The sequence below is a fragment of the Scyliorhinus torazame genome, chromosome 1 (genome assembly GCF_047496885.1).
Source record: "Scyliorhinus torazame isolate Kashiwa2021f chromosome 1, sScyTor2.1, whole genome shotgun sequence".
Lineage (NCBI taxonomy): Eukaryota > Metazoa > Chordata > Chondrichthyes > Carcharhiniformes > Scyliorhinidae > Scyliorhinus > Scyliorhinus torazame.
The window spans coordinates 258,072,712-258,100,468 of record NC_092707.1 but is presented as its reverse complement, the minus strand read 5'-3'; the positions used below and the strand labels follow the sequence as shown (position 1 = coordinate 258,100,468).

At 45.4% G+C, this 27,757-nt stretch overlaps 2 protein-coding genes across 13 annotated transcripts in view; one reads left to right on the top strand and one right to left on the bottom strand.

Annotated features, from left to right (window-relative positions):
- The window catches only part of armt1 (acidic residue methyltransferase 1), a 38,607-nt gene extending 28,762 nt beyond the window's left edge, over window positions 1–9,845 (bottom strand). For 2 of the 5 annotated variants that reach the window (XM_072505070.1, XM_072505089.1), the window contains exons 1-2: window positions 9,730–9,816; window positions 6,243–6,359 (exon numbers count right to left, since the gene is read on the bottom strand). Coding sequence is in view for 2 of the 5 variants with exons in the window: in XM_072505054.1 (XP_072361155.1) it covers window positions 9,730–9,815 (86 nt within the window). In the remaining 3 variants the exon portion in view is untranslated. Of the gene's footprint in view, window positions 1–6,064; window positions 6,222–6,242; window positions 6,360–9,729 lie in introns of those variants that run through there. The other 3 variants (XM_072505080.1, XM_072505054.1, XM_072505062.1) reach the window with 3 other exon arrangements.
- rmnd1 (required for meiotic nuclear division 1 homolog) overlaps window positions 9,846–27,757 on the top strand; it is a 110,735-nt gene continuing 92,823 nt past the window's right edge. Inside the window, exons 1-3 of one of the 8 annotated variants that reach the window (XM_072505111.1) lie at window positions 10,056–10,413; window positions 17,116–17,219; window positions 23,586–24,014. In XM_072505111.1, coding sequence (XP_072361212.1) covers window positions 23,604–24,014 — 411 coding nt within the window. In that variant the 5' untranslated portion in view covers window positions 10,056–10,413; window positions 17,116–17,219; window positions 23,586–23,603. Of the gene's footprint in view, window positions 10,471–17,115; window positions 17,220–23,585; window positions 24,015–24,395; window positions 24,420–27,757 lie in introns of those variants that run through there. The other 7 variants (XM_072505129.1, XM_072505136.1, XM_072505100.1 and 4 more) reach the window with 7 other exon arrangements.

Sequence of the window (27,757 nt, the reverse complement as noted above, 5' to 3'; positions counted from 1 at the left end):
TACTTTGTGTCGGTGTTCAGTAGTGGGAAGGACGATAATGGTATAGAAATCAGGGAGGACTGTGATAACATTCAAGAAATTAACGTAGATGGAGAGGGGACTTTGAGTGGTTTGGCGGGCTTAAACATGTATAAATCTCCAGGTATGGATGAAATGTGTCTCAGGCTGTGGAGTGAAGCAAGGGAGGAAATCGCAGGGGTGCTGGTAAGATTTTCAATTTCTCTGGCCACAGGAGAGGTGCCGGAGGACTGGAGGACAGCAAATGTGGTACCATTATTAAAGAAGGGAGGAAGGGAACAGGGAACTACAGGCCAGTCAGTCTAATCTCATTGGCAGGGAAACTATTGGAAGCAATTCCGAGACAGGATTAATCTGCATTTGGAGAGGCAGAGATTAATCAAGAACAGTCAGCATGGATTTGTTAAGGGGAGGTCATGTCTGACCAACTTGATTGAATTTTTCGAAGAGGTGACCAGGTGTGTAGAAGAGGGAAATGCATTTAATGTAGTCTACTTGGACTTCCGCAAGGCTTTTAAAAATGGTTCCACATGGAAGACTAATAGTGAAGGTAAGAGCCCATGGGATCCAATAAAATTTGGCAACTTGGATCCAGAATTGGCAGAGTAGCAGGAAGCAGAGGGTGATGGTCGACGGGTGCTTTTCTGACTGCAAACCTGCATCCAGTGGGCTCCCACAGGGATCAGTGTGGGAGCCCTTGCTGTTTATGATTTATAAAAATGATTTCAACTGGAATGTAGGAGGGTTGATCAGTAAGTTTGCAGATGATCACACTGAAGATTTGGGGGCAATTTTGATCGCACTTCAAATTGAGGGCAGGTTCAAGGGTGATGCCGATAAGAGAGAATCATGAGTTTGAGCCAGGGAGGATAGATGCAAGGTTCCGTGGATGGGAGGAGAAAGGGGTAACAGAAATGGAGGATTTGTTTCTGGAGGGGCGATTCACAAGTTTGGAGGAGCTGGGAGTGAAGTATGGGTTCCAGCATGAGGACTTCAGGTATATGCAGGTGTGGAATATTGCAAGGAAGGTCTTCCCGAGCTTTCCGGTGGTACCTTCCTCCTCGTTGTTGGAGGAGGTGCTCTCAGTGGGGGGTCTGGAGAGTGGGGTTGTTTCAGCGATCTACAACAGGATTATAGAGGACAAGGAGTCCATAGTAGGGATTAAGGCCAAATGTGAGAAAGAGTTGAGGATGGGGCTGGAAGGCAACGGTTTAAAGTGCTGTGAAGGGTCAATGCCTCGACCTTGTACGCGGGGTTGGCGTTGATTCAGTCAAAAGTGGTGTCGAGGGTGCACTTAACGAAGGCAAGGATGAGCCGTCTGTTTGGAGGGAGCGGACGATAGTTGCGAGCGGTGGTGGGAGGGGGTTCTGGTCCTACCCAATGTTGGAGAAATATTGGGGGTCATTTTTCAGCACCATGTCCGAGGTTCTGTATGTGGATTTGGAGCTGGGTTCCCCGAGGCCATATTCGGGGTGTCAGACCTGCCGGAGTTGCAGACGGGAGCGGGGGCATACATTTTAGCCTTTGCTTCGTTGATTGCTCGCAGTCATGTTCTGTAGGGGTGGAGGTCAGCTTCTCCACCCCGTGCCTTGGTTTGGCTGGGGATCTAATGGAGTTCCTGTATTTGGAGGTGAAATTTGCCGAGGTGGACAGATGAGGGGTTCCAACAGAGATGGGGTTTGTTACATTTTGGGGATCTTGTTGCCGTCAAGGGGTGGGGGGTTGCCGTTTGGTGGGGATGGATTGGGTATTGTAAAAATGTTGAAAATTTGAATTAAAATATATTTTTTTAAAGTTTGCAGATGATACGAAAATTGGTGGGGTGGTAGATATTGAGGAGGATTGCCTTTGATTACAGGAGGATATAGATGCGCTGACCAGTGGCAAATGGAATTCAATCCGGATAAGTGCAAAATGATGCACTTGGGCAGGACAAACAAGGCAAGGAAATACATGATGAATGGCAGGACCCTGGGAAGCACTGAGGACCAGAAGGACCTTAGTTTGCATGTACACCGGTCCCTTAAGGTAGCAGGACAGGTGGGTAAAAGTGGTTAAAAAGGCATATAGTATACTTGCCCTTATTAGCCGAGGCATGGAGTTTAAGAACAGGGAGTTTATGCTGGAACTATACAAAATGTTGGTTAGGCCACAACTAGAGTATAGTGTGCAGTTCTGGAATCCACATTATAGGAGGAATGTGATAGCACTGGATAGGATGCAGAGATTTACCCATATGTTGCCTGGGCTAGAAAGTTTTAGTTATGAAGAGAGAGTGGATAGAGTGGGGTTGTTTTCCTTGGTGCAGTGGAGACTGACATGGGAGACATAATTGAGATTTACACAATAATGAGGGGCATAAAGACAGGAAGAAACTTTTCCCCTTGGTGGAGGGGCATTGATTTAAGGTGAGGGGCGGAGGGGGGGGGGGGGGGGGGGTGTTGAGAAGGGTTGTGAGGAAAAACATTTTCATCCTGAGGGTGGTGGGAGTCTGGAACTCTGCCTGAAAGGGTGGTAGAGGCAGAGACCCTCCTAACATTTAAGAGGTATTTACACATAGCTATGGCCCAATTGCTGGAAAATGGGATTAGAACAGCTAGGTGGCTGTTTTTGACTGGCACAAACACGATGGACCTTTTCTATGCTGCAGACGTCTATGATTATGACTCATAGATTTCATAGAATCTACAGTGCAGAAGGATGTCATTCAGCCCATCGAGTCTGCACTGGCCCTTGGAAAGAGCACCCTACTTAAGCCCATACCTCCACCCCATTCCCGTAACCCAGTATCCCACCAAACCTTTTGGAATCTAAGGGGCAATTTAGCATGGCCAATCCACCTAACCTGTACATCTTTGGACTGTGGGAAGAAACCAGAGCATGTGGAGGAAACCCACGCAGACAAGGGGAGAATGTGCAGACTTTGCACAGACAGTCACCCAAGGCCACAATTTAACCTGGGACCTTGGAACTGTGAGGCAGCAGTGCTAACCACTGTGCCATCATGCTACCACCCAAAAACACCTGCTGGCAGCTCTGGGCACCTGGGTCCTGATCCCAGGGAAGGACTGTCGGTGGTCTCTTAATTAACTGATTGGATCATAATTCGGTAGACCTTTCCCAAAGGCAACACAGGTCCCTTGCCAGCTCTCCAGCTGGTGACTGAGACCCCCATCTCATCCATACAATGTCTCCCCTAGAGCACTCATTTAAAGATTGTTAAAGCTCCACTTTATCCATTATTGCAATACTCCAGGAATTACGTTCAAGAAATCTTTCAGTTATTCATTTCACAAACACATAACATAATCTGCAATGAAACACCTTCCAGTATTATGAAAATATAGCACCTAAGTATTGACTTTTCTCCCTCCCCAGTAATTGTTACCCCCAGCCCCCTTTAGAGAAAATCCTTCATCAAAGTGTTTTGACTTTCAGTAATAACGTTGTTAGTCTAACCATATCTGAATAACATGTAGGGAATTTCATGCTACATTTAGTTTTCAAAAAGGATATTGTGGTACGTAGAATTAATTTTCTACTTTAACATCTGTACACCTTCAACACTTAAAATGATTTAACCCAAGTATATTGCTTTGAAGTTGAAAGGAAATCGAATTGTTCAAGCCAAGATAGGATGAAGCTTTGAGATGATAGTGTTCTCATGCATTCAACAATACCAATGTCTCGGATTGTCATGGGAAAGTAGATCAGCTGTGTATTGAAGATAGCTATTGCCTAGCGCTAGTGTGACATGAATGTTACATGTCACTGTAGCAGCCAAACACCAAATGTTGCCCAGGTCTTGCTGATTACGGTTTCATTCACTGAGGAATTGTGAGTTTAGCTGAGTGTCATGCAATCATGAGGAAACAGCCTGACCTCCGACCTTACAATGGAGAGAATGTCACTGTTGAAGCAGTTTAAGATAGTTGGGCCTCAGGTGCAGCCTTGAGCAACTCATGCAGTGGTGTACTGAGGTTTAGATGATTGGCTTCCAATGACCACACACTCATGTTCTTTTCTGCTATGTATGAACCCAACTATTGGAGAGCTTCCCATTAACATCAGTTTTATTGGAGTTTCTTGGTACCATGCTTCTCAAATGCTGCCTTGATGTCAGGTGAAGTAATAGGGTGTGACCCAGACACAAACCATGTTTGGCTAAAGGTTATAAGGCCAGGAGTGGAGTGGTCCAGGTGGAACACAAACTGAGCATCAGCAGGCAGTTAATAGTGAAAAAGTGCCACTTGATATCATTGCTGATGAATCCTTTCATCACATTGTTTATGAGGTGAACATAGAACACACAGTGCAGGAGGCCATTCAGCCCATCGAGTCTGTACCGTTCCACTTAAGCCCTCACTTCCACCCTATCCCCATAAACCAATAATCCCTCCTAACCTTTTTGGACACTAAGGGCAGTTTAGCCTGGCCAATCCACCTAACCTGCATGTCTTTGGACTGTGGGAGGAAACACACAGACACAGGGAGAACAGGCAGACTCTGCAGTGACCCAGCGGGGAATCGAACCTGGGACCCTGGAGCTGTGATGCCACTGTGCTACCATGCTGCCCCTAAGTGGTATGTGGCCTGGTTGGATTTGTCCTGCTTCTTGCAATATGAATACATGGACAATTTTCCACACTGTTGGTTAGATGACAGTGTTATAGTTGTACTTTAACAGTTTAGCTAGGGGTATAGCTAGTTATGGAACACAGATCTTCAGCACTGCAGCTCAAATGCTGTTATAAGCCCATAGTCTTTCCTGTATCTAGTGCATACAGTTGTTTATTTATATCACATGGATTGAACTAAAGTCAGGCATCTGTGATAGTTGGGACCTCAGGAGAGGCAGAAATGGTTCTTCCTCAGACCAATAATGACTGAAGATGGTTGCAAATGCTTCAGCCTCAATTTTGCACATAAGTGTTGTGATTTATCATCTTGGAGGATAGTTATGTTAATGACTCTCCTTGTCATGTCAATTTTTTAAAACTACATTGTGGCAGGACTACAGTTTGATCTGGTCCATTGGTTATGTGATAATTTGGTTGCCTGTGGCATATTGCTGTCACTGTTTAGCATGCATGTGATGCTGTGCTAGTTTGGGATATTTTCAGGTACATCTATGTTACTCTCTACACACAGAACATAGAATCCCTACAGTACAGGAGGCCATCCGGTCTATCGAGGCTGCATTGACCCCCCCTAAAGAGCACTCTACTAGGCCCACTCCCTTGCCTTATCCCTGTAACCCATTGATCAAGGCCAACCCACCTAACCTTCATATCTTTGGACTGTGGGAGGAAACCAGAGGAAACCCTCTCAGAGATGGGGAGAACATGCAAACTCCAGACAGTCACAAGGCCAGAATTGAACCCAGGTCCCTGGTGCTGTGAGGCAGCAGTTCTAACTGTGTGTGGAGTCTGCACGTTCTCCCTGCGTCTGCGTGGGGTTCCTCCGGGTGCTCCGGTTTCCTCCAACAAGTCCCGAAAGATGTGTTGTTGGGTAATTTGGACATTCTGAATTCTCCTTTGTGTACCCGAACAGGCGCCGGAATGTGGTGACTAGGGGCTTTTCACAGTAACTTCATTGCAGTGTTAATGTAAGCCTACTTGTGACAATAAAGATTCTAATTAATTAAAAACTACTGTGCCACTGTGCATGTACATGTTCTTCTATACATCTTATTGAACCAGGGCTGTTCACCTGGCTTGATTGCGATAGAGGAATTAGGGATATACCAGCCTATGAAGACAGAAATTGTACATAATTCTGCTGCTGCTAGGGCAGCACAGTGGCGCAGTGATTAGCACAGCTGCCTCACAGCGCCGAGGTCCCAGGTTCGATCCTGGCTCTGGGTCGCTGTCTGTGTGGAGTTTGCACATTCTCCCCGTATTCGTGTCTGTTTCGCCCCCATAACCCAAAGACGTGCAGGGTAGGTGGATTGGCCAAGCTAAATTGCCTCTTAATCGGAAAAAATTAATTGGATACTCTAAATTTAAAAATAAAAAATTCTGCTGCTGCTTATGGCCAAGAGCACCTCATGGATTTCCTGTTTTGAACTGCTGAATCTTGTCTTATTATATCCATTCAGCATAGTGATAATGCCATATGACACAATGGAAGATGTCCTCACTGTGGTACCACAATCTTGCTACGTGGAATAAATTAATAGTCTATAAAACACTCGAGCATCCTGGGGTCATGAAAAGCATTACGTTAGTGGAAGTCCTTTTCTTCATAGAGTGGTCCAGTCTGAGCAAGCAGGGGAAACACAAATTCTACCGGGGAGTACAGTATCTCAGTAAAAGCAAAATACTGTGGCTGCTGGAAATCTGAAAAAAACAGAAAATGCTGTTAAAGCTGAGGTCTGGCAGCATATGTGGGGAGAGAAACAAGCCAGTCACACACTGATTCAAAACGTAAACTTTGTTTCTCTCTGGCGGCACATTGGCGCAGTGGTTAGCACTGCTACCTCATGGCGCTGAGGACCCGGGTTCAATCCCGGCCCCGGGTCACTGTCTGCGTGGAGTTTGCACATTCACCCTTGTGTTTGTGTGGATCTCACCCCCACAATTACCCCTTAATTGGAAAAAAATAATTGGGTACTCTAAAAAAAATTTTAAACTCTGTTTCTCTCTCCAATGTTGGAAAAACTCAGCACGTCTGGCAGTATCCGTTGAGAGAGCAACAGAGTTAACGTTTTGAATCCCTGTGTGACTGGAGAGTTCCTGTTTCTCTCCCCACAGATACTGCCAGACCTGCTGAGATTTTCCAGCATTTTCAGTTTTCATTATAGTATCGAAGTAGCTTGGTTTGAGGGTTCTTGCACATGATTGCTCTGGGTGCTGGAGGGGGGACTTCACAGACCCGCACCCAACACAGAGGGCTCAATTCTCCAGAAAGATTTCTAAGGGTTGTAGCGAGCAGGAATTGCCCCGAGCTTCCTGGTGCTCGGCCCGAGGCTGGCAACACTATGCAACGTTAATTGGTCCACTTAATGAGGCCTCACGGGCTTCTCACCGCAAATGAAGGCTCACCCACTGATTCACCAGCACCGCGCTCTCCAGCCCCCCACTAACAAGGTCGAGCAGCACTTAAGCTGCACTCGCTCAGCCCACCACAGTCAGCTCGCAACAATGGCGTCGGGGATTCTGACCTGGGGAGGCTGCTAGAAGTGGTGGAGGCCAGGAGGGATGTCCTGTTCCCTTGAGGGTTGAGGAGAATCAGCCATAGGGCAGCCATTGCTGCCTGGGACGAGGTGGCGGCAGCTGTGAGCGTCGGGAGTGTGACCAGGAGGACTGGCCTCCACGCAGGAAGGTCAATGACCTAAACCAGGCAGCACGAGTGAGTAGACACCAACATTCCCCCCCCCCCCCCCCCCCCACTCACGAGACGTTTCTGCCCCATAGGAGTGTCTACCCCCCTCCCCTTCAACCCTTACTCCATACCTTCTCCCTTCAAACCCCCCCCCCCCTCCCCTCCACACGTGTGGCTGATGATGCCCTCTCTGTGTGTTCTCAGGAAAAGCTCTCCCACAATCGCCAGGAGGGGGCCCAGACTGGTGGTGGCGTGCCGGACTTATGAATCCTCATCACCTTTGAGTGTGCCCTGGAGATGACTGGTGTGGCCGAGGACAGAGTGGTCACCAACGCGGAGGCTGGTGGACGCCACAGAGGTGAGGAACCACCGGGTTGCACCCGAATGACCTGTCAAACGTGAATTGTTATTGCGTTATTGACTGAGCCATCCCTTCTACTGACCACATGTCCATTCTCCCGCAGATCCTCTAGCCAACGGTGCCAGCCCATCCCGGGCGACATCCACTCCAGCCTCCCAGAACACCTCGGAGAGGTCTGAGGATGCCACCATAATAGTCGCGGCACAACTATCTTCCACACCCTCCACTAGCGCAGATACACACACCTCGGTGGGAAATGTTAGTAGTCAGGCTTCTGGGATACAATCTGGTGGGCACCACACTGCTGCTGATGTACATCAGGTGGAGGCAGGATTGGATTGGATTTGTTTATTGTCATGTGTACCAAGGTACAGTGAAAATTATTTTTCTGCGACCAGCTCAAACAGATCATTAAGTACATGAAAAGAAAAGAAAATACATAATAGGGCAACACAAGGTACACAATGTAAATACATAGACACCGGCATCGGGTGAAGCATACAGGAGTGTAGCATTAATCAGGTCAGCCCTGATTACGGAACCCCCAGGCGAGACAGCAGTTGGAGGGCTGCTGGATCTCAGGACCCAGCTGGGTCCCAGCCTGATGCTAAGCCTCTGGAACAAGGTTACCTGGAGCTGATGAAGACGTTAGGGAATGCCCAGGACATTCGGAGGGAGATGTCAGCGACACTACAGCAGGTCCATAGCCAATTGGAGGAGTCCCAGAGGCTATGGGCCCAGGATATGTCGTGGCCAACGCGGCTAGGGTGGCGACCATAGTGGACAGCCCGGCGCACGATGTCAGCATCATTAGTGAAGGTGTCCACGTGGTTGCCCAGTCGGTGACAGCCTTGGCTGCGGGTCTTGACAGAATCTCTGCTTCGCTGGGGGATGTGACCCAGTACCAGGCTGATCTTGATGATGTTCTGCAGGACATGTCCTGCTCTCAGATGGGAATGGCCAAAGTGCTGCGTCACAGGTGGGCATTGCCGAGATGCTGTAGAGCATGGCCTAGTCACTGAGGAGCATCACTGAGGTCGTCGACATGATGGTGTGGACCATGGGGAACCGCCAGGGCTGGCAGAGCCAGATGGGGCTCGAACCAGCTGTCCCTCCGTCCCAAGGTGAACCCCAGTGCCCTGTGGGCACCGACCGGGAGCGCAGGGCGCTGAGTGCCAACCCAGACCTGTCTCATGGAATGTAGGTGGTCACCATCAGCTCCCGGGTTCCACCCCTCTGATGTGGCCAGGTCTCGGGACAGGGCGGCACGGCTGTGAATGTGACACCAACAAGTGAGCCGGGGCCCTCTGGCCCGAGAGGACGCTCGGCAGGAGCATCGAAAGCCACGAGGTAAGCAGCTGGCTGCCTCCACCTCAGATGTGGTGGCTGGGTCTCGGGACAGGGCAGCACGGCTGTGAATGTGTCGCTGTAAAGTGAGTCGGCGCCAGTGTGACCACTGCTGGGGAGGCCGATGAATAACAGGAGGCCGTTGGATATGGGGTGGCTCTCGTTAATTGTTTGGAAATTGGGCTTAAGTAGTGATAATTGATTTCTCGCCGCACTACAGCGAGATCCCAGTTTCGCCTACGTGAGCAGGCCGGTTGCATCGCAAACTGTTTGCCGCCTGGCGTGTTTCTCATTTCTGGCCTCTCCCGCTATTTATCGGCCTAAGAACAGAACGCGGCCGGAGAATCGCGCCCAAAGGTTTATGCAAACTGGGCGAGTACGCTGGAGGATTCCTTATTCGCCAGACTCTCCAGGAGATTTGAATGAAAATCCGAGCAAAGCCTCTTCCTTGCACAAAGTGAGGGGAATGCGACTACACCAACATCGGATGAAGCCAAGAACAATCCCCCGGGATGGGGGTGAACTCTGTAAACTTCCGCGTGTTTTTTTTATCTTAACATTTTTTTGATTGTTATCTTTTTAAATGGAAGTTTAACAGTCCTGCTTTCCGATTCGCCATCAGCGCACTGAGTGAAACAATCTGTTGCGCGTATAGTCAGTCCCTTTTAACTACACACCCGGTGTACTTTGCCGAAAGCGAATCCGGTACCTCCACCCCCAGTGCCGTCGTTGTCGGCATCTCCGCCATCTTGTCCCGTAGCATCCAAGAGGGGGAGGAGGAAGCAACAGGAAGTGACGCCGATGTTATTGCGCACGTGTTCGGGACCAACGGTCGGTGAGCGTGCAGTAGGGATGTACGTGAGAGAGGAGGGGAGCTGCCGGACGGAGCGTATTGCTCGGGGCTGTGAGGAAGAGTCCAGCTACAGAGGTGCGTGAAGGAGGACGAGCGCCGGTCGATCAATTGGGGCCTCTACGAGCGAACGCGCTTACCCAGCAATCCGTGGCAATTGGAGCCGCCGGATCCTGTCAACTTGCAACCACTGCACATGCGCGGCTGCTCACCTGTCCACCCCGGGCGCAGGTGGCAGCGCCTCTCGCCTGAGGCGGCGGCGGGTAGTGGAGTCTGTTACACCCAGGCTGGCACACCCGTGCATTATTGGGAAAGTGCTGCATTGTAACTCTTTTAGATGGGTGGTACCACTCGGGTTCTGTCCACCGTCTCTGGAAATGAGTATTCAATGAAATAATTCTGCTTCGCTGACCACCCTTCATGCCTCTTCAGTCATCACCAATAACAGATTATTTGGGCCTCTACCTAACAGCTGTTCGCTGTCCTTGCTGTGGACAATTGACTGCTACATGTAAGCATCTACACTTCAAAAAGTTTCGCATATTGGCAGCAAAGTGCTTTGGGATGTGTGAGTTTATGAAAGACGCTATGTCAATGCATTTTTTTTATTACCAATAGTTGTCAAAAGTGTACATCGATCAATCCTGTGAAAGCTGAGTAGTTTGTTGTAGGGGTTCACAAAAGTATGTTGGAATTGTTTTGCAAAACTTTAATCTAAAATCAACTATTAATTTTGGACCCGACCTGATCACAAAATGGATCCCAAATCCAATGAATATTAATTTGGTGAACCTTTGTTGCACCTCTAAGTCAGCTTGGTAAGGAGATCAAAAGGGGCAGCACGGTAGCACAATTGCTTCACAGCTCCAGGGTCCAGCTTGGGTCACTGTCTGTGCGGAGTTTGAACGTTCTCCCCGTGTCTGTGTGGGTTTGCTCCGGGTGCTCCGGTTTCCTCCCACAGTCCAAAGATGGGCAGGTTAGGTGGATTGGACATGCTAAATTGCCCCTTAATGTCCAAAAAGGTTAGTACGAAGTCTTACAACACCAGGTTAAAGTCCAACAGGTTTGTTTCGATGTCACTAGCTTTCGGAGCGCTGCTCCTTCCTCGGGTGTGTTCCAGAAAGACATATATATAGACAAATTCAAAGAGGCCAAACAATGCATGGAATGCGACCATTAGCAGGTTAGGTGGGGTTACTGGGGTAGGGTGGAGGTGTAGGCTTAAGTGGGGTGCTCGATGGGCCAAATGGCCTCCTTCTGCACTGTTGATTCTATGAAAACTGTACATGCCACTTCAGGTGTCGTCCTACCAAAGCCCTGTATAATTGCAACAAAACTTTCTTACTCATACTCTAACCCCTTGCAATAAAGGTTAAAATACCATTTGCCCTCTGAATTGGTTACTGTACTTGCTCAAGGACACCTAAATTCCTCTGAAATACCAACAAGAGAATGGTCTTTTTTAGACTTGCTGTGTAATGAAACAAGGTTAATTTAGTAACAAAGGATCCTGTGACGAGCTATTAGAATATGACACAATTTCATGTTCAAGTGATGTGGTTAAGATAAAGCCAGTGTTTTAAATGTAAACAAGGCCAATTACAGAGATGTGAGATGAATTGCCTAAAATAGATTAATAAATGAGATGTTAAAATATGACAGTAGATAAGCAAATATTTAAAAATATAATTTATAATTCTCAATGAATATCCATTCACTTGAGATATTAAAAAGTGCATTGAAAAGTGATCCAAACAATAGAGAAGTTGCAGGTAGGATTAGATTAAAAGAAAAGACTTACAGTATTGGCAAAAAGAGTAGTAACCCTTGTTGCTAACTTTTGGTTGGTTCAATTGGCTGTTTTATAACCTTTGCTCTAGAGTCGCCAGGTATCTTTATGATACCACCACTGGGTTCACATTCAAGTAATGATCAATAACTCAACACACCAATTAGTAAGATTCAAATCAATACACATTTATTACATGCAGTAAATCGCTACTCATGCATAAACTCTACTTTCTAGGCTAATTCTATCACTAACAGGCCTATACTTAGCTTCGGACTGGCCCACCAGGTCAAGGGAACAAATGGCCTTTCTTTCAGGTCCCGAGTCTGCAGGATTCAAAAGCTGGTATGGACTGGTAGCTAGGAGTGCCTATCTCGTAGCGAGCGTTGACTTGAGACTTACTTTCTTGGAGGCCGCCGGACAGTTCACTCTCAGGAGATGCTTCGCGGACTTCTGGGAAGGTTTCCCCCCCTCCCCTCACCAATAAATTCTGGTGGAGAGGAAACCCGAGACACTACACGTGTAGTGTCTCCCACCCGCCCTCCTCCTCTAACCTATTAATAAAACCCATTGGTGTGAGGTAAGTACCATGTTATATTATTATTTTTTTAAAAAATTTATTTGTTAGCCAGATCTTGGTTGAAAGTTAGAGGGATGGCAGGGAAGGGAGTGCAATGTTCCTCCTGCAGGATGTTTGAGGTGAGGGATGCCGTTAGTGTCCCTGCTGATTTTCCCTGCAGGAAGTGCTGCCATCTCCAGCTCCTCCAAGACCGAGTTAGGGAACTGGAGCTGGAGTTGGAAGAACTTCGGATCATTCGGGAGGCAGAGGGGGTCATAGATAGCAGCTTCAGGGAATTAGTTACACCAAAGATTGGAGATAGATGGGTAACTGTAAGAGGGACTGGGAAGAAGCAGTCAGTGCAGGGATCCCCTGCGGTCGTTCCCCTGAGAAACAAGTATACCGCTTTGGATACTTGTTGGTGGGGGGGGGGAACTTACCAGGGGTAAGCCATGGGGTACGGGCCTCTGGCACGGAGTCTGTCCCTGTTGCTCAGAAGGGAAGGGGGGAGAGGAGCAGAGCATTAGTAATTGGGGACTCGATAGTCAGGGGCACAGATAGGAGATTTTGTGGGAGCAAGAGAGACTCACGTTTGGTATGTTGCCTCCCAGGTGCAAGGGTACGTGATGTCTCGGATCGTGTTTTCCGGGTCCTTAAGGGGGAGGGGGAGCAGCCCCAAGTCGTGGTCCACATTGGCACTAACGACATAGGTAGGAAAGGGGACAAGGATGTCGGGCAGGCTTTCAGGGAGCTAGGATGGAAGCTCAGAACTAGAACAAACAGAGTTGTTATCTCTGGGTTGTTGCCCGTGCCACGTGATAGTGAGATGAGGAATAGGGAGAGAGAGCATTTAAACACGTGGCTACAGGGATGGTGCAGGCGGGAGGGATTCAGATTTCTGGATAACTGGGGCTCTTTCTGGGGAAGGTGGGACCTCTACAGACAGGATGGTCTACATCTGAATCTGAGGGGCACAAATATCCTGGGGGGGAGATGTGTTAGTGCTCTTTGGGGGGGGTTTAAACTAATGCAGCAGGGGCATGGGAACCTGGATTGTAGTTTTAGGGTACGGGAGAAAGAGAGTATAGAGGTCAGGAGCACAGATTTGACGTCGCAGGAGGGGGCCAGTGTTCAGATAGGTGGTTTGAAGTGTGTCTACTTCAATGCCAGGAGTATACAAAATAAAGTAGGGGAACTGGCAGCATGGGTTGGTACCTGGGACTTTGATGTTGTGGCCATTTCGGAGACATGGACAGAGCAGGGACAGGAATGGATGTTGCAGGTTCCGGGGTTTAGGTGTTTTAGTAAGCTCAGAGAAGGAGGCAAAAGAGGGGGAGGTGTGGCGCTGCTAGTCAAGAGCAGTATTACGGTGGCGGAGAGGATGCTAGATGGGGACTCATCTTCCGAGGTAGTATGGGCTGAGGTTAGAAACAGGAAAGGAGAGGTCACCCTGTTGGGAGCTTTCTATAGGCCTCCTAATAGTTCTAGGGATGTAGAGGCAAGGATGGCGAGGATGATTCTGGATATGAGCGAAAGTAACAGGGTAGTTATTATGGGAGACTTTAACTTTCCAAATATTGACTGGAAAAGATATAGTTCGAGTACATTAGATGGGTCGTTTTTTGTGCAATGTGTGCAGGAGAGTTTCCTGACACAATATGTTGACAGGCCAACAAGAGGCGAGGCCACGTTGGATTTGGTTTTGGGTAATGAACCAGGCCAGGTGTTGGATTTGGAGGTAGGAGAACACTTTGGGGACAGTGACCACAATTCGGTGACGTTTACGTTAATGATGGAAAGGGATAAGTATACACCGCAGGGCAAGAGTTATAGCTGGGGGAAGGGCAATTATGATGCCATTAGACGTGACTTGGGGGGAATAGGTTGGAGAAGTAGGCTGCAAGTGTTGGGCACACTGGATAAGTGGAGCTTGTTCAAGGATCAGCTACTGCGTGTTCTTGATAAGTACGTACCGGTCAGGCAGGGAGGAAGGTGTAGAGTGAGGGAACCGTGGTTTACCAAAGAAGTGGAATCTCTTGTTAAGAGGAAGAAGGAGGCCTATGTGAAGATGAGGTGTGAAGTTTCAGTTGGGGCGATGGATAGTTACAAGGTAGCGAGGAAGGATCTAAAGAGAGAGCTAAGACGAGCAAGGAGGGGACATGAGAAGTATTTGGCAGGTAGGATCAAGGAAAACCCAAAAGCTTTCTATAGGTATGTCAGGAATAAGCGAATGACTAGGGTAAGAGTAGGGCCAGTCAAGGACAGGGATGGGAAGTTGTGTGTGGAGTCTGAAGAGATAGGTGAGATACTAAATGAATATTTTTCGTCAGTATTCACTCAGGAAAAAGATAATGTTGTAGAGGAGAATGCTGAGACCCAGGCTATTAGAATAGATGGCATTGAGGTACGTAGGGAAGAGGTGTTGGCAATTCTGGACAGGCTGAAAATAGATAAGTCCCCGGGGCCTGATGGGATTTATCCTAGGATTCTCTGGGAGGCCAGGGAAGAGATTGCTGGGCCTTTGGCTTTGACTTTTATGTCATCATTGGCTACAGGAATAGTGCCAGAGGACTGGAGGATAGCAAATGTGGTCCCTTTGTTCAAAAAGGGGAGTAGAGACAACCCCGGCAACTATAGACTGGTGAGCCTCACGTCTGTAGTGGATAAAGTCTTGGAGGGGATTATAAGAGACAAGATTTATAATCATCTAGATAGGAATAATATGATCAGGGATAGTCAGCATGGCTTTGTGAAGGGTAGGTCATGCCTCACAAACCTTATCGAGTTCTTTGAGAAGGTGACTGAACAGGTAGACGAGGGTAGAGCAGTTGATGTGGTGTATATGGATTTCAGTAAAGCGTTTGATAAGGTTCCCCATGGTAGGCTATTGCAGAAAATACGGAGGCTGGGGATTGAGGGTGATTTAGAGATGTGGATCAGAAATTGGCTAGCTGAAAGAAGACAGAGGGTGGTGGTTGATGGGAAATGTTCAGAATGGAGTACAGTCACAAGTGGAGTACCACAAGGATCTGTTCTGGGGCCGTTGCTGTTTGTCATTTTTATCAATGACCTAGAGGAAGGCGCAGAAGGGTGGGTGAGTAAATTTGCAGACGATACTAAAGTCGGTGGTGTTGTCGATAGTGTGGAAGGAAGTAGCAGGTTACAGAGGGACATAGATAAGCTGCAGAGCTGGGCTGAGAGGTGGCAAATGGAGTTTAATGTAGAGAAGTGTGAGGTGATTCACTTTGGAAGGAATAACAGGAATGCGGAATATTTGGCTAATGGTAAAGTTCTTGGAAGTGTGGATGAGCAGAGGGATCTAGGTGTCCATGTACATAGATCCCTGAAAGTTGCCACCCAGGTTGATAAGGTTGTGAAGAAGGCCTATGGAGTGTTGGCCTTTATTGGTAGAGGGATTGAGTTCCGGAGTCAGGAGGTCATGTTGCAGCTGTACAAAACTCTGGTACGGCCTAATTTGGAGTATTGCGTACAGTTCTGGTCACCGCATTATCGGAAGGACGTGGAGGCTTTGGAGAGGGTGCAGAGGAGATTTACCAGGATGTTGCCTGGTTATGGAGGGAAAATCTTATGAGGAAAGGCTGATGGACTTGAGGTTGTTTTTGTTGGAGAGAAGAAGGTAAAGAGGAGACTTATTAGAGGCATACAAAATGATCAGGGGGTTAGATAGGGTGGACAGTGAGAGCCTTCTCCCGCGGATGGAAATGGCTGGCACGAGGGGACATAGCTTTAAACTGAGGGGTAATAGATATAGGTCAGAGGTAGCTTCTTTACGCAAAGAGTGGTGAGGCCGTGGAATGCCCTACCTGCAACAGTAGTGAACTCGCCAACATTGAGGGCATTTAAAAGTTTATTGGATAAGCATATGGATGATAATGGCATAGTGTAGGTTAGATGGCTTTTGTTTCGGTGCAACATCGTGGGCCGAAGGGCCTGTACTGCGCTGTATCGTTCTATGTTCTATGTTGCTGAGTGACCCTGTCGAGAAGGACGATTTGAACTTGGGGGCTTTACTTGATAGTCCCCAGGGGCTTCCCGCCCTTCGGGGCGTACCCCAAACCTGGTTTCAAGTGATTGGACTTTGTTCCAATCGCTTGGTTCGATTTCTCCAATACTGGAGCTATTCCCTGATCGTTGGGCGGTCTTTAAGTGTCCGTTAACCTCTTTTGTGTTGGCTCCTGCTGGCGCCGAGGAGTCTGGCTTGGCCTTGTTTACCTCCAATATGTTTCGATTGTTCCTGGGGATCGCTCATTACTATGTAGATGGCTGCTACATTACTATGCAGATGGCTGCTTGTATTGATGCTGTCTGGGTTTTTGCAGAGTCTAATACACAGTAAACTTTGCACCTGCTAGTTTTTGCCTGTGTTGGCTTAATTTCCCTTCAGCCTTTGCGGTTCTCCATTTTAAGACGGGAAGTGGCCAACTCAGGTGGCTACACCCTGAAGATTGGGAAGATTTTTAAAATCAGCAAAGGATGACTCAAGACATTGTAGAGGCACTAAATAGAGTTAGAGAGTAAACTAGCAAGAAATATAAAAACTGATTAAAAGAGCTTTTGCTAGTGTGCTCAAAAGATTAGGGAAATGTGGGTCCCTTGGAGACCAAGCTAGAGCAAATGCCATTGAGTGTATGCTGATGGAATTAGCATAGTCAGGACCTCGGAATTGATGACTTTATCCTGCCAAGAGATGTCGATGATATGTCTGAGATAGTGAAGGTGGAAACTGTTCAGCCCTTATGCAGCGTAAATTGATAAGAAGTGAACTTAAAGTGGGGGCCAGATTCACCTTGCTGCTGTTATGGCTTTTGCGCTTAACTGTTTATGCTTTTCTGTCCTTTTGACAGTGACTGTAAATTTGTTTTAAAACTCCTTCCAATGGCCTTGCCAAGAACTGAGGAAACTCACTGCCAGTAGCTCCAATCCTTGGAATTAAGACTATGGTTATTTGGTAGGTATAGACACCCCATGTTCTGTAATACTATAAAAAACTTATGATTTAATTAGCTTTAAGGAAAGAAAGTTGGAGGGTTCTATTTCAATAAAAAGGTAGAATAGGATAATATTTAGCCTCTATGACTTAACATAAAATACTAGTACCAGTATCTGGTGATAGAAACATCTCTGTCCTATCTTCCTTGTCCGTATCCACTAATATTTCCCCATAACTTAATATGACTATAGTTCCAACATATCAATTTTATTCAACATGTACGAGTTCAGAAGCAATGCAAGAGGGGTGAAGACTAAGAATTTGAAAACAGGAGGCGAGGGAAGCGGTCCGAGAGTTTGAAAGCAGCGGGAGAGGCAGAGAGTTTGAAAGCAGCAGGAGAGGGGAGAGGAGACATCCGAGAGTTTGAAAGCAGCAGGAGAGGGGAGACATCCGAGAGTTTGAAAGCAGCAGGAGAGGGGAGACATCCGAGAGTTAGAAAGCAGCAGGAGAGGGGAGACATCCGAGAGTTTGAAAGCAGCAGGAGAGGGGAGACATCCGAGAGTTTGAAAGCAGCAGGAGAGGGGAGACATCCGAGAGTTTGAAAGCAGCAGGAGAGGGGAGACATCCGAGAGTTTGAAAGCAGCAGGAGAGGGGAGACATCCGAGAGTTTGAAAGCAGCAGGAGAGGGGAGACATCCGAGAGTTTGAAAGCAGCAGGAGAGGGGAGACATCCGAGAGTTTGAAAGCAGCAGGAGAGGGGAGACATCCAAGAGTTTGAAAGCAGCAGGAGAGGGGAGACATCCGAGAGTTTGAAAGCAGCAGGAGAGGGGAGACATCCGAGAGTTTGAAAGCAGCAGGAGAGGGGAGACATCCGAGAGTTTGAAAGCAGCAGGAGAGGGGAGACATCCGAGAGTTTGAAAGCAGCAGGAGAGGGGAGACATCCGAGAGTTTGAAAACAGCAGGAGAGGGAAGAGGGCCCAAGAGTTTGAAAATAGCAGGAGAGGGAAGAAGGCCGAGAGTTTGAAAGCAGCAGGAGAGGGGAGACATCCGAGTTTGAAAGCAGCAGGAGAGGGAAGAAGGCCGAGAGTTTGAAAGCAGCAGGAGAGGGAAGAAGGCCGAGAGTTTGAAAGCAGCAGGAGAGGGGAGACGTCCGAGAGTTTGAAAGCAGCAGGAGAGGGAAGAGGGCCGAGAGTTTGAAAGCAGCAGGAGAGGGAAGAAGGCCGAGAGTTTGAAAGCAGCAGGAGAGGGAAGAAGGCCGAGAGTTTGAAAGCAGCAGGAGAGGGGAGACGTCCGAGAGTTTGAAAGCAGCAGGAGAGGGAAGAGGGCCGAGAGTTTGTAAACAGCAGGAAAGGACGGAAGTCTGACCGTTTGAAAGCAGCAGGAGAGGGGGAGGTACAAGTTTGAAAGCAGCAGGAAACAAGAGCGGTCCGAGAGCTTGAAAGCAGCAGGAGAGGGGGAGGTACAAGACATCAAAAGCAGCTGAGTCTTTTAGCCAACGGCACTGTGTAAGAAATAATGAAATGTGATACCACAGGGTAACAGACTCGCTGGGCTGAATGGCCTCCTTCCGCACTGTAGGGAGAAGAGGTACGGTAGCACAATGGTTAGCGCTATTGCTTCACAGCGCCAGGGTCCTAGGTTCGATTCCGGCTTTGGTCACTGACTGTGCGGAGTCTGCAAGTTCTCTCCGTGTCTGCGTGGGTTTCCTCCTGGTGCTCCAGTTTCCTCCCACAAGTCCCTAAAGTCGTGCTGTTAGGTAATTTGGACATTCTGAATTCTCCCTCTGTGTACCACGAACAATCGCCGGAATGTGGCGACTAGGGGCTTTTCATAGTAACTTTATTGCAATGTCAAGCTTACTTGTGACAATAAAGATTATTATTATTCAATTCTATTCTATGGTTGGTGAGTATTTTGCTATTTTACTTCTTTGTCTTTCAAAACGCAGGTAATAACATAATTAGGAATTGTAAGGCTTTATTAGTAAATTGGACTGGGAGCAGTAAAGCTTATTGAAAGTAGTAGGGTGTATAAATTATTAGTTAATTCGAAATAAATAAATGAACGTTTATTGCGTTGCGGCTACAAGATGTGGGAGCTCCTGGATACCTCTGTGTTTCCAGGGCAAACATCTGTAGCAAGTGTCTGCAGCTGGAGGAACTTTGGCTCCGATTCATTAAGCTCGAGACTGACCTGCAGATACTGCGATGCATCAGGGAGGGAAAATTACTTGGACACTTTATTCCAGGAGGCAGACACACCCTTTAGGTTAGGGACTTCTGATTTGTTGGTCAGGGACAGAAGAGTGTGGCTGCGAGTGGGTACCAACAACATAGTTAGAACTAGGAAAGAAGTTCTGCTGAGGGAGTATGAGTAGCTAGGGGCTAAATTAAAAAGCAGAACCTCAAAGGTAATAATCTCAATATTATTACGTGAGCCACGAGCAAATTGGCATAGGGAAATCAGATTTGAGTTAAGTGCATGGCTCAAAGATTGATGTGGAAGAAACGGGTTTCAATTCATGGCATCAGTACTGGGGAAAGCTGTACCGTTGGGACAGTCTTCACCTGAACTGTGCTGGGACCAGAGTTCTTGTGAGTCATGTAAATGGCATGATGGGGAGGGCTTCCCTTAAACTAAATAATGAGGGCAAGTGATCAAGTTTTGGAAGACATGATAAATTGAAGAGTAAACGGTATCAGTAAGAAATAGTGATCATAGCATGGCAGGAAGGGACAGAATGCACAAAACTAAGAGTGAGCAAGTATGGCTGAAAAAAATTAAAAAGGCAGAACTAAATGCTTGATCTGAATGCATGTTGCATTCATAACAAAATGGATGAATTGGCACCCAAATAGAAATAAATATATGGTCTGATAGCCTTTGGAGGTGCATGGTTGCAAGATGACACGGACTAGGACCTGAATATATATGACATTTAGGAAGGCCAGGAAGCTAGGAAAAGGTGGTGGGGTAACTCTGTTAATAAAGAATGACATTGGTACAATGGAGAGAGATCATGTAGTTCTGGAGATCATGATATAGAATCAGTGTGGGTAGTGATGAGACATAGTAAAGGTAATAAAACATTTATGGACGTGGTTTATTGCGGCCACACTGTAGGACTGGGTTTACAGGAAAAAATAATGGGTGTTTGTGGAAAAAGGTATAATGATAATCATGGGTGATTTAAATCTGCATGTAGATTGGACAGATCAGATTGGCAAAGGTAGTGTGGTAATTTTATAGAGTATCTCCAGGGCAGTTTCTCCGAGCAGGGCGTTGTAGAAACAACCTGAGAGCAGGCTATGCAAGATCTGATAATGTGCAATGAGACTGGATTAATTAGTGACCTCATAGTGAAGGCGCCTCTAGTGATCACAACATGATTGAAATTTCACATATAGTTTGAGGGAGCATGAAAACAAAGCTAGCTGAAGGGAACTGGAAAATTAAGGTAAGAGATGGATCAGTAGAGATATCGTGGCAGACATTTCAGGAGATATTTCGGAATACTCAGAAAAGTTACATGATAGTAAGAAAGAATACTCTTAAGGGAAGGATGTACCATCCATGGCTAGCTAAGGTGAGTCCGGGGAATTTAAATGAAAAATAAGGAAATCGCAAATGAATTGAACAGCTGTTTTGCAACTGTCTTCACTGTAATGCAAAGGAAATAACATCCCAGAAATAATCGTGAATGAGGAGATGAAAGGGACGGGGGAAACTAAAAACAATTACAATCATCTGGGGACGAGTACTGAGGAAATTATTCGAACTAAAGGGTGACAAGATCCCAGGTCCTGATGGACTTCATCCAAGGGTCTTGAAAGAAGTGGATGCTGGGAAAGTAAATTTTCTAGAATTCCCTATATTCTGAAAATGTCCCATCGGATTGGAAAATAGAAAATGCGACGACTCTATTCAAGAAAGGAGGGAGACAAAAAACTTAACTTAACATCTGTTATAGGGAAAATGCTGGAATCTATTATTAAGGTAGTTATAGCAGGGCACTTAAGTTCTCATGTTTGACTAATTTATTGGAGTTCTTTGAAGAAGTAATAAGCAACATCGATAAAGTGGAACCTGTGAGTGTGCTGAATTGAGGTTTCCAGAAGTAATTTGACAAGGTGCCACATCAAAGATTACTACACAAAAAAGAGCTCAGGATGTAAGGGGTAACATTTTAGCATGGATAAAGGATTGGAAATAGTAGGCATGAATAAGTCATTTTGCAGTTGGCAAGATGGGTGATGAGTGCAATGCGACTGAGATCAATGCTGAGGCCTCAACAATTTAAAATTTATATCAATGACTTAGATAATGGAATCGAATGTATAGTAGCTAAGTTTGCTGATGACAAAAATTGGTAGGAACGTAAGTTGTGAAGAGGACTTAAAGAATCTGCAAACGGATAAAAATAGGTTGAGTGGGTGGGTAGAAAATTGGCAGATGGAGTATGATGTGGGACAATGTGAAATTGTCCACTTTGGCAGGAATAGAAAAGCAATATATTATTTAACTGAAGAGAGATAGCAGAGCACTGGTACAGAGGGATCTGTATATCCTTTTACATGAATCACAAAAAGTTAGTATAGCAAATGATTAGGAAGGCAAAAATAAATGTTGGCATTTGTTACAGAGGGAATGGAATATCAAAATAGGGATGTTTTGCTACAGTTGTATAGGATGTTGGTGAGACCACGTCTGGAGAACTATACAGTTTCGGTCTCCTTAAGAAAGCATAAGTGGGTTAGAGGCAGTTCAAAGAAGGTTCACTCGACTGATATCTGGGATGGAGGGGTTTTCTTTTGAAGAACAGGTTTGGACATGTTGGGTCTGTTTCCATTGGTGTTTAGAAGAATCCGAGGTGTTCCTATTGAAACATACAGAATCCTAAGAGGACTTGACAGGATAGATGCTGAAAGTAGGTTTTCCCTTGTGGGAGAAACTAGAGTTAGGGAACATAATGTAAAAATACGGGTCTCCCATTTAAGACTTAGCTGAGGAGAATTTTTTCTCTGAGCGTCATGAGTCTTTGAAACTCTCTTCCCATAGAGTGGTTGAGGAGGGTCATTAAATATTTCAGACAGGTAGATAGATTCTTGACTAGCAAGGGAGTGAAAGGTTATCAATGGATATGAAGGAATGTGAAGTTGAGACCACAATCAGATCAGCCATGATCTTATTGAATGGCAGGCCAAGCTTGAGGGGCTGAATGGCCTACCCCTGCTCTGAATCTGTATGTTTGTACCCATGTTCCCAATTTCAGTTGCACTATTGTGTAGAAATATCTTGTTCAGCCATCCAGATGTAGACCCAGTAGCTTGAGCACTGTTATGACGCTCCGTTAAGGAGTGACCTGGATAGGGCAGCACGGTAGCGCAGTGGTTAGCACTGGGACTACAGCGATGAGGGCCCGGGTTCGAATCCTGGCCCTGGGTCACTGTCCGTGTGGAGTTTGCACATTCTCCCCGTGTCTGCATGGGTTTCACCCCCACAAATCAAAAAGATGTGCAGGTTAGGTGGATTGGCCATGCTAAATTGCCCCTTAATTGGGGGAAAAAAAATAATTGGGTACTTTAAGTTTTAAAATAAGAAGTGACCTGGTGTACACTACAGAAATATTTTACACTTGAGAAAGTCTGTTGGCTTTCAGTTTTCACGGGAAAATGGTGAGAATGCTGCAAATTCATGATAACATTTGGATTTAATTTATTTTGTTGGCATAAACCAGTGCACTGAGAATAAGGATTGTATTTTTAATATATCAGGATTTTATTTTGCCCAATCTGCAAGAAGGTAACTATCCAAATCAAACATATTTGGATGATATGGCTAGGTACACTTTGATATAATGATACAGAGAAAGGCAGACAGTTAATCATCCTATGAGGCCTCATTTAAATGTAATACATTTGGTGATTACTCAGCAGTTCAGAGGAATTTATTGATTTGTATCAGTAACAAATGTCTATTTAATTTGTGACTTGTCTCCTACTTTAAAGAGGATTTTACTTAAAAAAAAAAAAAAAAAAAAAATTTTTTTAATTTTGATTGGTGTTTTCCAATTTTTACAGAGTAACCGGTCATGTGTATCCGGTATTTACAAACAAGTTTGTGTCTTATTTACAATGGTTTTTACATGATGTCCCGCCTCCCTCCCCTCCCCCTTCCCACACTGGTAGTTTAGTTCTCCTCTTAGTGTTGCTGTCTGCCCTGGGCGCCCTGTATTGTGCTCTATTTCTTTCTGCTGGGGCTTTTATTTTTTATTGACAGATAAATGATGAGAGCTCATGGGATGGAAGTGATCAGAAACAGCAACACTGGTTCCATTGTGATGAATACAAGTTCTCCAAAATAATCTGTATTTTTCTCTCTTTAGATTGACTGTCCGTTAGCCATGGCTGTTAGATTGCTCCGAGCCTTGGTGCAATCTCCATTCTTGATGGAAAGAACTTTCTGTTTGAGATCCCCTCTGGGAAGTATTCAGCAGCCCAGGATTCGGCCCCACAGCTTTTATCAGAGAAATGCCCTGTGCAGCCCATGGAAGCGCCTAGATGGAAAACTATCTGACCATCAGCTGGCACCATGCTATCTACAATGGAAATGGACAGTTTGTGTGCAAATGGTGCATAACCAGTCTCTGCACTCTATACAGTCTGCAAATTTAAAGAAACTGTTTTATTCCACTGCAACAGGCAGCAATAAAATGATTCCTCAACAGAAAGTACTGTCAGCCAAAAGACCTCTTAAAGGGCCTCGGACCAAACAGCCAACAAGGACCAAACAGCCAGCACTTGCCGATCTACAGGTAAACAAAATGTTTTAGGTTTTCTTGTTAACAGACTTTTATCTATCATATATCCATAAAGATAAAATCCTATAACCCAATAGGTAGTATCATTCATGCGTAAAAGCAATGAGCTTGATTTCTGATGGTGGCTACTAACTGAAATGTGCACAGTTTAGTGAGTTCACCAGTACTTGGCTGAGCCACAAGATGGAGCATTTCTCGAAAATGGATAGATTTCAATTTGGGGAATAGATAAAGAACTATGAGCCAGCACTGCTTTGCAAGCAGCAGTTGCTATTCAGATGGTGAGCGATCATGCAATTTGGTTGACTCTTAGTGCAGAGACGTCCATAGTCCATACTGTTTTGGTCTTGTATTTGAAGGAGGATTTGATGACCAGCAACACGATTTGGGGACCTAAAGGTGGGGAAAAATATGCTAAAAATAACCAGTGAGAAGCTGGTGAATTTCAGTTCACAAGAGCTGAGGCCAGGATAAAAATAATTGATTTTTGAACCAGAACAACAACCTGTTCAACAGATTTGGATGCCAGCAGAAAGCTGCTCGAGGATTTTCTAATTGGATGGGCCTGTAGTTCATGGTGCAGTTAACTTCCTTAGTCCTTAACGAGACATTTTAAAATTGTTTTCAACTTGGCTGCTGTGATGAATGTTGGATTTTCAGGTATTTTGTATTATAGTTATTTGGAGTTAAACACCTGAATTAGTATTTCACAGTTGCAGTCATGTTTTAAAATAATCCTAATTTTAGGAAGGTGAACCTTCCTCACCTGAGGAAGGAGCAGCGCTCCGAAAGCTAGTGACATCGAAACAAACCTGTTGGACTTTAACCTGGTGTTGTAAGACTTGGTACTGTGCTCACCCCAGTCCAAGGCCGGCATCTCCACATCATGGCTAATTTTAAAGGTTTTGGGAGCCAGGAGTCAATGAAACCATCTTAAAACGATTGGGCTAATGCAATTTTGTTTACATCGAGGGGCGTCACTGTGGAGTTAATTAGATTTCAGCTTGGTAAGATGACATTGTTACTGGGTGGAGCCAAGGTATTAGGCATATTGCAGGAAACATAGGTCAGTTTTGAGTTAGTTGAAGCTGTGAGCAGAAGTCAAGCAGTTTGCTCTCTGCAGTTAGGTAGACATATTAGCATCTTTCAAAGCAGTTCAGACTTGTCTGATTAGAAGGTGAACAGAAACAGCTTCTGAAGAAATACAGCCAGAGTTTCTGCATGGGGTTCTGACAGGAGGCGAGCTTTTCAGTGGCACAAGATCTCTCTTAAAAAACATCTCTGTACAATAGGTATTCCTATGTGCTAATGGTAGTTAAAGTGGATTGAGAGCTGAGATGGTATTTCTTGTTTGAGTGAGAATAAAGATAGCAGTTAAGGGTATTGTATTCACTTTATTGAGTAGCATTGTTTAGGGGTAATTGTAAGCTTTTATGGTGTGATGTTAACTGTTATTAATAAAGTTTCTTTTAAAATACCATATCCTTATTTATTTGTGCAATCACTCCTGGGGTGAGGTGTTCTTTCCTCACAATCTTATAAAATTAAAATTAAATATTGGGGTTTCTGTCCAGTATCCTAGCCATTTGCCGGGGTCTCATCTGGGATTGTAATACTGCAAATTTTACTTTGCAGCATTTGTTTCCCAGAGCTTGGAAAATTGACCAAGGAAACTGAGGCAGGTTTGAGCAGAAGTTCAGGTGGGTATTTAAACCCATTTGTATCAAATCTCAATTATTGAAGCTACTGTCTCAATTCTCCTGGCAAAGGTTTGTGGCAAAAGTTTGTCGGAGAGTGCTTGTGAAGATTTGAAATTGGTCGTGGATATGTTTGACAATACATCAGAAGTATAAGACCATTACTACATATGGCAGCGATGGTGTGCTTTGGTGGGATCAGTCCATGCATGAGGGAGGGAGCCAGGTTGCAGGAGGTGCTCCTATGTCACAGGGTTTACAGAGGCTCAGCTTCCTTGATCTCTTGAAACTTCTGCAAGCTGAGGGCGTTACATCAGGGGAGTAGCAAGACTTCATCCTGCTACAGATAGACCAGCTCCCTGGTGGCCATGCATTAGAGGGGATGTGAAATCCATCTCCGCTACGTCCAACCACACCTTCAAAACATCAGAATTAAGAGTAGGTCATTAAGCCCTTTGAACTTATTCCACTGACCATCTACTTCAACTCGACTTGCCTGTATCCTTTAATTCCCTTAGTTCCCAACAATCTATCAATCTCTGTCTTGAATATTGAATCATTGAGTAACCAAAGTTCTCTGGGATACCTAATTCCAAAGATCCATAACCTTTTGAGTGAAGAAATTTCTCCTTATCTCAGACCTAATTGACCAATCTTTGATTCTGAGCCTGTGGCCCCTTGTTCTAAAATCCTCAGTCAGAGGAAACATCCTCCCAGCATCTACCCTGTAAAGCCTCTTAAGAATTTTAGTTTATTTAGATGACCTCTCATTCTCCTAAATTATAGGCCTAGGACTGTATACCGAGTCTGCTCAATTTCTCGACATACGGAACTTCTTCATAACAGCAGCAAGTTTCTTAACTCATTGCTGGGGATAAGCAAGACTATCCTCTTTCTAAATGCAGCCAGTCAAAATTCCAGTGAGGTATCTTTAAATCTGGGTGATGCTCTTGCTCTATATGTTACATCCATTTGGAACATCTCCAATTTTAATTTTTGCACTGACCCATTAGATGCAGCTAAAATGACACTATGCAAGAACATATATTCATTGCACAACTTGGAATTTGCACAACCCAGAAGAATAAATTAATTGGTACAGTTGAGTCAAATTTGTAGACTCCAGCTTGCTTTGTTGACATCTGGATTTTCCCATGCAATTCCGCCCACCTGTGTGGAGGCCGCTTTAATGTTAATATTGTGGCCATGGTTACAATCAAAATGGGAAAGATCAGTGTTCTCAGAAATGTTCAATCACAATTCCTACTTTCTGATTTTGATTTGTTTACTTTATTTCAGAGCAGTTTGATAAAACAAAAATCAAATTGCAGGCACTTTTGAATGAATATATTTTGATTCTTTAAATAGAAAGCCTAAAAAGGAAAGTGTCTAATTTTCTGAACAGAGAGTTTGTGCTGTATTGGGTGGGTTGATCGATGATGGATCAATCAGTGCAGCTGGTGTCCTGAATTGTGGCCCAGGTGCAGAAAATGTTTTTTTTTGAGGAGGGAAAAAGCCTAAAGGCTGATCTGCAATGAAAATTTAGGCCCTGTTCAGGTGAAAAGGGCTTGCATATCAAGTCCAGATTACATTTTTAAAAACTTCATTGGACAGATTTACCCAGAAGCATTTTTAAAATCACAACTCATTCCCCTCTTGCATGCATCTGCAAACTCTGCGTCTCATTATACATTACAATTCATTGTGGAATCTCATCTTTTTTTCCCTCTCGAGGTCTGTGTTAACTAAATGAGAGTTGTACTTCAATACTTTTCCACTTGTGATATTGATTTGGGTCATTTGTTGGAAATATTGCAATAATGTTGTGGACTTTTAACTTCCAGTGGGAATTCCAATAAACCCATCTTTGGATCATTATCAGGAGCAATGAGTTATTCATAATATTTAGTGGGCAGGGATAGTCGTGCTATATGTGTAGAATGGTATTCTTCTGAGTCGCAGTGAAATTGCCAACCCTCAGTGACTAGGCCAATTTTTAAAATGCATGGTATCTGTGGATGAACTTTATTTGAATTGATA